This window comes from Platichthys flesus, chromosome 1 (assembly GCF_949316205.1).
Source record: "Platichthys flesus chromosome 1, fPlaFle2.1, whole genome shotgun sequence".
NCBI lineage: Eukaryota > Metazoa > Chordata > Actinopteri > Pleuronectiformes > Pleuronectidae > Platichthys > Platichthys flesus.
Genome location: NC_084945.1, coordinates 11,011,300 through 11,022,071, shown reverse-complemented (window position 1 = coordinate 11,022,071; position 10,772 = coordinate 11,011,300). Strand labels below are relative to the sequence as shown.

Below are 10,772 nucleotides of genomic sequence, written 5' to 3'. Positions count from 1 at the left end.
TTTTATTTCAGTAAAATAAATTAATTGAAAAATGGACACAAGTTTTAAATATATTGAAAGAAACTAGCGGTAATGAGATCATGCAAGACTGTAATGTCTTTTTAGTCCCCACGCAACATCTGCAGTGGATTGAACCAGTATAAATGACTTGTAGAAAATAATAGCTGTGCTACTGAAACAAAGTGCCACACCAAACGGTGGCGTTTTCACAGAGCGTCTCTCTTCACACACACATACTACATTTCCAGAGTCCTCATGAAACACAGCAAGTTGTGACTTGAGAAGGATTTTAACAGTTTCAGATGCGACGCCACATGGCGCCGACCTCATTCGTTCTTTACATAGTTTTTACCGTGTGCTGCTGTTAAAGCTGAATCCAATTGATGGCAAAATCTTACATTTTTTAAATACAGATTTTGTTATGTGCTTGAAATCTTACAATTTCAGATACGGGGGGTAAATATGTGCTTAAAATTGTTTTTGCTTTGAATACTTTTTAGGAATTCCTGCACATGTGCAGTGGTGGCACATCAATACTGGAAAAGTCAGATTTACACACTCAGCCACCCACTCGTATCCACTCGCACACACGTACACACACACAAAGAAAACTTGTAAGATTTGTGTGCAGTTGTGCTTCAGTCCTAACGACACATTATACTTGCACCACATACTTATACATTACAATTTACTGCTCACAGCAACGTCACTGTGGATCAGTTTGTGAACTTAAAAGTTTATAAAAACAAAACACCAAACAGCGTTGCATTCTGTGAGTCGCTGGATGTCAGAAAGTACACCGACTCCGTTTGTCGGTGTAATAACCATAGATATAAATATTCTTTATATTTATGGCATGTCCTTGTTTCTGGCCTATAAATATTTTCACAATAAGAGCCTGAAATATGTTCACAATAAGAGCCTGCACCCACTGACCCTAAACACACAACATGGTTTAAACCCAAATACTTGGTAAAAGACACAACAGGGTGCTTACTACATGCTCTGATCATCTTTTGCTCCCATGTGCGGCCTCGGGAACATACCGGATAATATCGACCTCCGCCTGCTCGGACGTCAGGTTCATGGACGTTTGTGAGACCCAGCAAAGTGCAAAGATTCACCAAGACACTGGAGATACAGGTTTCAATCATGCCTCAGTTGATGCTCTTGACTTCAGGGTAGTGGTGGCCTCACGAGGAGGTTCATGGTGACGGTGAGAGGACTGAACATCACACACAGTGTCGTCAATACACATTATAACACCATATTTTTTTCCAAGAAATGTCGATTGACGGAGCTGAATATCTCATCGCTCTTCTCCACTAAGTGATAAATTGGGAAATAATCCGATTTGCATCCTGAAGCGTCACCGGGACAAATTGTTTTTCCATTTCCGCTCCTGTCAACTCCACTCTGTTTTCAGACCCTGGCCCATCTCATACTTCATTCCATGATGTGTATACTTTTGTGCACCAAACCGATGACACGATTGAAAGATATGTAACAGTTCGTCTGCTAATAAGAAATTACATATAGTTTCAAATTATTTTTTTCCAGCTTCTTTTCGAATATGCAGCGGACGTCCACTCAAAACATGTATCTTTTATATAATGTATTTTGGACAATAACGCCAATTAACAGAACTCACATCTGACCTCCTATGGATACCTCCGATTCCTATGTATATTTAATTTAGTCATTTTCCTCACGTGAACGCATCACAACTAAAAGCACTGAATGAGAATGTGGTGTGTGTTTGAATTACACGTCTCTGCAGTCAAGAGCCTTTTCTAAATCACTATTTGTGCTTTTTTTTTTTTCAAACAGCAGATTTGGATGCATTGTCAATCCAACAATTGAATTCCAAAAGTTATAGAAAAAGTCAACAACCTCATGTTCCTATCACACACTACATCATATACTGTGCATTCTACCACTTTGGAAGTTAGAACACAATCAATATGTATTTTACCGATCAAGAGACACAAGATGTTTCCACAGATCAATCAAACTAGATGGGTTTTCTTTTTGTTTCACAGTATGTACACATTGTGCCTTGTATTGTGGTTTTTCGAAATTGTTTGTGCTTTTTTTTTAAAATGAGTTTTCAATCAAATTATTGAATCATAAAAGAACAGAAGACTGAAGTGTCAGCAGATGATTCAGTTCACTGTCACATTATTGTGCTCTGATATTGTCAAATGTGATTTGCTTGCGTGTCCTGATACATGTTTGTAAATGACAGGCTGATGGTAAATAAATGTCACGACTCGTGCTGTTCCAGGCTTCACTGATTGTGCCGTCTCCCCCACAGGTAAACAAAACCAAACGATTATTATTCCATGAATCATCTCCCATATTCAGCTTGTTTCAGGATAACATCACGCTTCTTACCCCTGAGCCAAGTGACTGTTTTACTGGATTCAGTGACGATAAGAAACGTGAATCGATTTTGTGCTTTTGTTTTTCAACGGGATCACTGGGGTTTCATTTTTTTTCTCATGTTAAAATCCGGAGTTTGACACAAAGCTGCTGACCAATTTTAAGGATAAACAATGGAGTCATGGAACATGTCCTCCACGGTCAGGGTTTTGATTCAGCTGTCGGCAAACAACTGTGCCTCTCAGAGCGGCAAGAGCACAGCGGCTTCAAGTCACAGCTCAGCAGTTTACTGAGGCTTCCTGCTCTGTTCTACTCCTCACTTCTCATAAAATACCTTCACACTGAATACATCATGGATTCATTATTCTATCCTGTCACTCTCAATCGTCCCCATACGTCCAGGCGTCCTCACCTCTACACAAACAGAAAACATTTCTTATTCAAAATCTACTTTACACAAAGAATGATCTGGATCTACGTAGAGATGCATTTGTACATATAGATTCTTTAAAAAAGCGTCAAATGATTTTTCTTTTCGATGCAAATTTACTTCCGTGTTTATCGAGGTCGACCTCGCTGCTCGATCCGTCCTGTTCTCTGCAGACGCTGCAGGCGGTCTACCCCCGGGGCTCACCTTTGATATTAGTAAAGTGTGATACACTACAGATAAGCGATGGGCAGTCCACACCTGATTCTTTTTTTTTTTTTCATAATGAACAACAACACAGCACACGTTACTCGACTGAAAGAGGAATGCTTACAGGATGCCTGATATTTGTGGGTTTGTTCCTTTTGGATGATTTCTCTCGTGATTCACCCAGAGTCACTGAGCATGTGTGGACAAGCTGGTATGTGTGTGCCTATGTGTGTGTGTGTGTGTGTGTGTGTGTGTGTTAGTGTGGGAGTGTATGTGGCTATATGCATTTAAGAGAGCACCATTTTAAGACACATTCTCTTTAGAGAAAACAGTCACCTTTAGATCACCAGAGAGTCAGCAGGTCAAAAATCGGAACCAAAAAGTGTCTTATTTGTGCTGTGAGAGCCGGCGTCTCAGTCATATGTTACGCCGGTGCTGCTCTTCCAGTTCCCGGAGGTCCATCACGTGTTTTGGGGATTAGGTGCGTGAAGTTTGTCATTACTCTGCTCCTTCTGTCACAACTCAGGCACACACTGAAAACACTGAAGGGGGGATGGCGATGTTGAGGGGCGGTGTAAGATGGTGATCAGACAAAAACTGTTTCAGAGTTGTACATCAAAGTTGGTAGGGTGTGGGGGTTTTCTGTGTTCGGTGGGCCATTGGCCTCACAACGCCTCAGTCCTGTCACACGGTGCCATTCTCCTGCCTCGGCTTGTGGGTCGTAGTGCGGGTGGGCGTGCTCAGGGACGGGGCCAGGGTGCAGAGGAAGCCGGCCAGCAATGTGAGCCCGAGGCCCCCCCAGGCACAAAACATGGACCAGCCATAGCCATGGCTAATGTCCTCAGGGAGGCCATACATGTAGCGAGGGTAGCGGGACAACTCGAAGTTGATTCCTGCTACACATGTGCACAAGGAGATGATGCAGCATGTTCCTGTGAGGAGAAGAGACAAGCGGTGATTGTAAATGGTTCCAGTTTCGATTGGTAAACTCTTACATGTGCTGTGCATCCCACTGCAGGAGAGGAGTCATGTTACTGCTCAACATTGATCCACTATCTCATGCAAACCCAAAGACGCTCTCAGCTGTCGCCACATCAACAATGGAATTGAATGTAATGTATTTTGTCTGCGTGCTTGTGTGTGGATGTGAACATGTGTGCTCTCACAGTACCTCCCATGAGAAAGAGTAGCCCAGCTACATATTGCATGAGGTCATGCTGCTGGCAGCATCCCAGCACTCCAATGACCCAGCCAAAAAGAATGATGGACACAGCCATGCCCACGAAGCCGGCCGTCATCCTTCGTAGATCTGCAAGCAGAGAGGAAAACGTCACGGTGAACTTTAGCGTAAGTGATCATGTGAAACGTTCATCTAATGGACAACAAAAGTATCAGTGGTTAAGGAAGCAGAGAGGAAAATATACCTCATTGAAGACATTTAGAAATGTCACAGCAGGAAAAGTACAAAATAAATGGTGGCTGATTATTTAGCTGCTTCAATTTCAGGCTACTCGTGCTATGCATTTTGTATTGTACTGGTACATTCTCATGTCTTACTGGGACACTTCTCACTGGATAATAAACAGTATCAATAAATATCACAAATAAAAATGTCCTCAATAGCAATGTAACAAAAGTCCAATATATATAAGGTGTTTGTGTTCTGGAAGCATAGTGAGAAGGTATAACACATTACTGACCTACATCCGATTTGTAAAATGTTTTGCTGTTTATAAAGTGTCAAATAATAATGTGACTGGTCTTACAACAGATCACATAAAATATCTATAAAAAATACTGTTATTGTTTTTCCTCAGTCGGTGAACATAGGAGATAACTGTCCTGTGTGGTAGAGCCGGAGCCGCAGCATCTTTACACCCTACACCAAAACCACAAGGGTTTCTGAGTAGGCTGGAAAATAAAGATATTTGTACTTCACTATGTCAGAGGTGATACAAAAACCAAACTAACAATAAGGAATATATCAAGAAGTAATGGACAAACTAAGAATCCGTCAACATCATTAATAAGCTACAAGGATCAAACTGTACTATATAATAATTATTCACTTTTCTTGCTGTGACCGAGTGGACTTGTGTTTAATTATCATTGAAACAATATTTGGCTAATGATGCTGATTTATGATACTGTTTTAATGATGATGGTTTTTCCTGATTATTCTGGTCTTTGATTACCATTTAACTCTGCATTCATTATACTAGGAGTATAGTGTAGCAATATAACATGTTAGCAGTAATGATAGAGATTTTAAGATTGGACTTTTTATAGAATAGAATAAGAATGTAGTGTTTTAGTACAACGTGCTCAAAGCCACATCATAGTAGAATCACAACGCTGTATTTCAAACTGCAGAAAACCCCAGACACATCTGCACTGAACATTAAAGAAAACCCCCAGAAGCAGTCAAATAAAAGATCCAATACATCAAACTGGAAATCGTTACTGAAGCAATCCAAGGTCAAACACATCAAGTCAGACACACAGGCTCGTCCAAGTGTCTGAGTGAGAGATTTAAAAGATGACACTGATCTGTCCTTCCTAATGTCTTCAGATATGAATAAAGCCAATAGCTCCCTAATAGAGATGACCTGATAAACTCTGGTCATTGGTCTAGACATGGAGGAGAGATGCTTATAATATTAATGATACTGCACGTTCAGGAGTGAGGGGCAGCTGTGCCTTCAGCCGTGATGAGGACCATCTTTCAAACAATTCCGAACGTGGCAGGTGAGCGGTGTAAGGAGGTTGACGTAAGGGTCAGCGTTTGACTGTTTTATAGATGATGTGAATAAATGATCACAGCACAGGGAAATAATGGATCTATTTTAGCAAAACCGAGACAAAAATCTATCTCTATTACACAAAGACTAATGGTTATACATGGTGTTTATAAACGAGGGTAACACTGCTAAGAAAAGGTTATTGACTCCTTTCCCATTGCCAGTCTACAAGTTTGCCTTTCTGTTTTCTTTCCTCCCAGTGAGTCACATTGGACGTCACAAACTTGCCAGAAGCGGTAAACAAAACACCCAACAAAAGAAAGGACCATGGAGACCAGCACCAGTAATACAGTGGTTACACCTTTATATATTCGACTTCTTTCTGTCATTCAAACTCGGTGGTGCCTGATTGATTTTAGATTGCTACTTAAACGGAGATGGATGAACTCTATTTGTTCCCAATATATCAGAAACATAAGAACTTGAACATTCATAACGTTGCACTGGAAAATGAGCAGCAGCACCGTCTCGACTTCCAAAATAAAGAAGTAGAAGACGAAACAAACACATTCACCAGAACCTCATGTTTCCATCACAGCGGATTGGAGCCGGTAAAAACCTGAGTCTACTGCAGAGTCTTTTGACCTCTGAGTTCTGACTGTATCCATTCCCATTGCAGACAACAGCCAGATGTTAATGAGTGTTAGTGGGTTCCTTGAGCAGTGGAAATGGGGCTTAAGTGTTTTATTTTATTTTTTTAAATCACTAAAATAATGAGACCTTCAAAAAACACATTCAATGAAAATAAGATGGGAACCGGAGTCGTGCCTTGAGGTACACCACATTTCACAAATACTTCTAAAGCCCTATTTTCAGAGGAAGAATTTGTGGTTGGGACTTAAAGTGAAACGTTGAGAATTATCAGATGATAGATTATGGCTTTTCTTTCGTCTTGCCTATTTTCATTGCTAAAATAGTCTGTTCATTCAATACAATAGAAGTAGAAAGCAGAGCGATAAATGTGCATGAACAAAAGATAAAAAGAAGGAATAAACATTAATTATTAAGTTGAACAAACTCTATGAAGACAGACGGACACTTTCAGACTTACGGAGTGCGTGCCACTCATCCTGTCGTATGGTCTTTGTGATGTTGATAGGTAGATTTCGTGGTAGGATGGACGAGGAGTAGTGATACTTGACTGATGTACATCTTTGAATTATTCCTGGAAAAGAAAGAAAAAGTGATGGAGAATTATAACTGAAGCACAAATATGAATACAAGCAAGGAGAGATAATCAAGCTAAAATCTAATTATGAACCTTTTGCCCACACGTGGGATTATAATACAATATACACACATTTATTATACACCATCACTGAGCTTTAATAAACGGAGATGGCCTTATTAACATCATGTTCCCAACCAATCCTACATTGTTATTAAAGACGGATTAGGAAACAATATGGATTATTCCACCAGAAGGACATGTACAGAACCTGAATTGTTCTCATTTAAAGTCACTCTCTATATATGTATTTGGCAGCAGGTCAGTACATAAAAACTGTATACATTCAGATTTAAAATGTTCAGTATATAATATATCTCTATGCTCCATATAGAATGAATGCACCATCATACCTGGTAGGACTTAAATTTGATATTAAAATGTTGAATCTCATGCTAAGTAAATTCTTCATAACGATTGATAGCTACTGGCAACCTGACAACATTTTAAACCCAAAGAATTAATGTGGGATTATTTTCTAAATCGAGCAGCTGGAAGTTTGGCATTTAAATTTGACAGACGCATGAATGATTAATTCATGCCAATCAGAATAGCTGCCATTTACCTTACTCTTAATCAACTAATCTATTAATAGACTTATGATTGCAGCTTTATCAGGTATCAATTATATCTGATTTTGGGGAGGATTAGAGCTCAAGTTTATTATGATTAATGAATAATAATGATTATACTGTTCATATTATCCTCATCATTCATATGGACACAGAAAAGTGTCTCTCCAAAGCCACACGATCTGTTTAACGATCTGGCATCAGTACTGTCACGACACTTTGATGATCAACACAGTACACCATGACTACACAAACAACACACACCTCTACACTCGGCCACTAGCAGAGTTCACCACTTCAAGTACCTGACCATTTCATTTCCTATAAATCCTGATCCTCGATGAGACGCACAAAACATTTCTGCAGGTTTTATCTTTGATTCTGTCTGAGCCTGATAACAGGAGTGTAAACTCCATCACTTGAGAGCTGTGTGTTTGTTGTTTGCCTACAAGTCAGATTATAAAGAAGCAAAGTTTTGAACATTTGATCTCACAATGTGTTTAAACCACAGACTGGAAATAAAGATGGACATTCAGTTTCCACTTCCTCCCACTATCCAGAAATGAAGCCAAACATATACTGGATACAAATGCTGCCATCTTGCTCATTTGGAGCCAAAGTCTGTGAATGGCCCCGTCGACACATGAGCTGGACCAATCACAATCAGTCTCAGCTGTCAATCATGATGATTCAGTCCATTATTGCAGCATCAAATAACCAATTAACATAAAACTCACCATGAAGTTGAACAGTTGAACAAACATCATTGTGATGAGGAGAACTACCTAAACTGACAGAAACCATCTTTGATATTTTAGTTTGGTCCGTGTCCCATCAATGGACATGGAGGAGGCGGGATCTATGAACGACACTGCAGCCATCGAAGCGGTTTGCTTTGAATTAAGTATACTTGTCTTTATTTACAGTCTATGGTTTAAGCTCTGTTCCTTACTGGTGAGCTTCTTCATGTCAGAGCGAACATGACTGAATTATTTGTGTGATTTGAATGACCTACGGTGCAGGAGCAACACTCAATAGGCACCTTTAATAGAAGTTAAATAGATTGTATAACCAGAATCTAATCTGAGCAGTGAAGGAGTGGGTGGGGGGACAGATAATCATAAACAGACGTACAATTAATATCCATTATAACAGCTCTACGACAAATACAATTAACCTACCCCAGTGAGGCTCGTGATAATAATTCCTTTCGACCACAATGTGTGAGACAGAGTCAGATGTGTTTGTAGTTCCAGTAAAACCTTATAAATAAAACAGGAGTGAATCGACACCTTCCTGAGACAATCTCAACGAGCTTCATGAAGGAAGCAGGAGCTGGAGTCATCTGAGGCCAAGAGGCAATCAGCCATACGATGATGGCACTTATACTTCATCTGTACATTGTTGCTAGGAGTGAAAGCTTGGTTTTATAACACAAGGCGATCAGACTTTGCCTATTGGAATAAATACATATCTCCACCAACGAGGTCATGTTTTTGTCTGCGTTTGTATTTGTTTGTGTGTCAGGATTACACAAAAACTGCAGGACGGATTACCACGGAACTTAGTGGAAGGATGTGGTGTGGGTCAGGAAAGCACCCATTACAATTTGGGACAGATCCGTGATAGTGTGATGTGAGATGGGGCGTTTTTGGGGGCTTTTCTCTTGATTTCTCTGAGAAGAATTCATAGACTTGGATGAAAAACAATCAGATGCGTTCAAGGCAGTGATATTTAAGTGTGTGCAATTTGGTCAGATTCTGGATCTAGTGAATTTACATGTGGTTTCACAAGGGGACTGTCCCTGGCGGAGGTCTGCGCTCTCCCTCTTTTAGTTTCTCATTATTTTCTTTATAGATAAAGTGGTGCAGGCCAAGACACACACTATGGTGTATCTAGCTGACAGATAATACTTTAAATAATGTGCCATTAAATATAAGTATAAAGCCTCTGACAGCTCCAATCACAACACCAGTCATTTGTACCAGTCTCCTCTTTGTGTCTGGGACGTGTTGTGGAGCAGGTATGAGTGAGGCCTGAGATTCGGCTTCTTGTTGCCGTGCATTTTGTTGTCAGTGTTAAATCCTGCTTTGCACTGAGCTAAAACCCCCCTGTGTGGCGTTAACCTTCACCAGATGTTGTTCAATCTTCTGCAGATGCAAATAAAGAAAAAAAAAGGAAGATGGAGCTAAACCAAAACCGGCCATTATCTCATGCAGTCGGAGAGGGACCCAGCAGCATGGAGAGCGAGAACACACACATATGTGACACATTAATTTCAGAAGAAATACTCCAAATCCTAACATGAATATTGAAAGCACACATGCACACAGTGATGTGAGGAGGGAGCCTGGGCCTGTGGATGCTCCTAGGTCTGTAGGTGTGAGCTCATCGCAGAGCATCACGGGCCTGCAGGCTCCACACTGCCCCTGTTTACCTTTGTATATAAGGTCCTCGATCTCCAGGTCGAATCCCTCCCGGTGACACTTCCTCCACAGCCCGGAGATGGTAGAGTTGAACTGCCGGCTGCAGTGGGACTCCATGGCGGACGCTGCGGCCACAAAGTGCCGCTTCGCCCTGGTGATGACCGGCCCGCCGGCAGCAGCAGCAGCAGCATCTGGGCCGCTGCCTCTCCTCTCCAGGCTCTTTGGAGGCATCTGGAGCGGCAGGTTGCCGTTCGAGATGTAGATGTAGCCCGGGTCGTTACGCTTGTTCGCATAGTTCTTGCACCTCTCCCGGTGCCTCCGTGCGTCCGTCTCGTACCAGTAGTCGGTGCAGATCGCCATGGCGAGCAGCCCCAGCGCGCAGAAAGCCAAGAAGAGCCCCGTGCTGGTTAATATTTTCATAGCGGCCATCTTCCCCCCGCTCGATGGAGAGCCCAAAACAGTCGCGAGCAGCTTCCTCCTCCTCCGCGGCCGTGGCGGCGCTGGTACCCCGCTCACAGCCTCGCTCAGTCCCGCACTGGGCGCATGACGGTGCGGGGCCAGGGTCGTCCGGACTGGATGCTGCGGTCTATTGTTGTGGTGCCCGGCGGATGCAATGTTGTTTCCACCATCTGTTATTGTACAGGAGGAGGAGGAGGAGGAGGAGGAGGAGGAGGAGGAGGAGGAGAGGGGATGGATGGATGGAGACCGGCGCTGTGAGGAGGA

The 10,772-nt window shown here is 41.8% G+C and overlaps 1 protein-coding gene across 1 annotated transcript; it reads right to left on the bottom strand.

The window, feature by feature from the left end:
- tmem276b (transmembrane protein 276b) lies at positions 1 to 10,772 on the bottom strand. The gene is made up of 4 exons (XM_062383712.1): positions 10,061 to 10,772; positions 6,875 to 6,988; positions 4,194 to 4,331; positions 1 to 3,954 (listed from the first exon to the last, which is right to left on the bottom strand). The coding sequence occupies exons 1-4, from the start codon at positions 10,476 to 10,478 to the stop codon at positions 3,707 to 3,709; spliced, it is 918 nt and encodes a 305-aa protein (XP_062239696.1). The 5' UTR covers positions 10,479 to 10,772; the 3' UTR covers positions 1 to 3,706.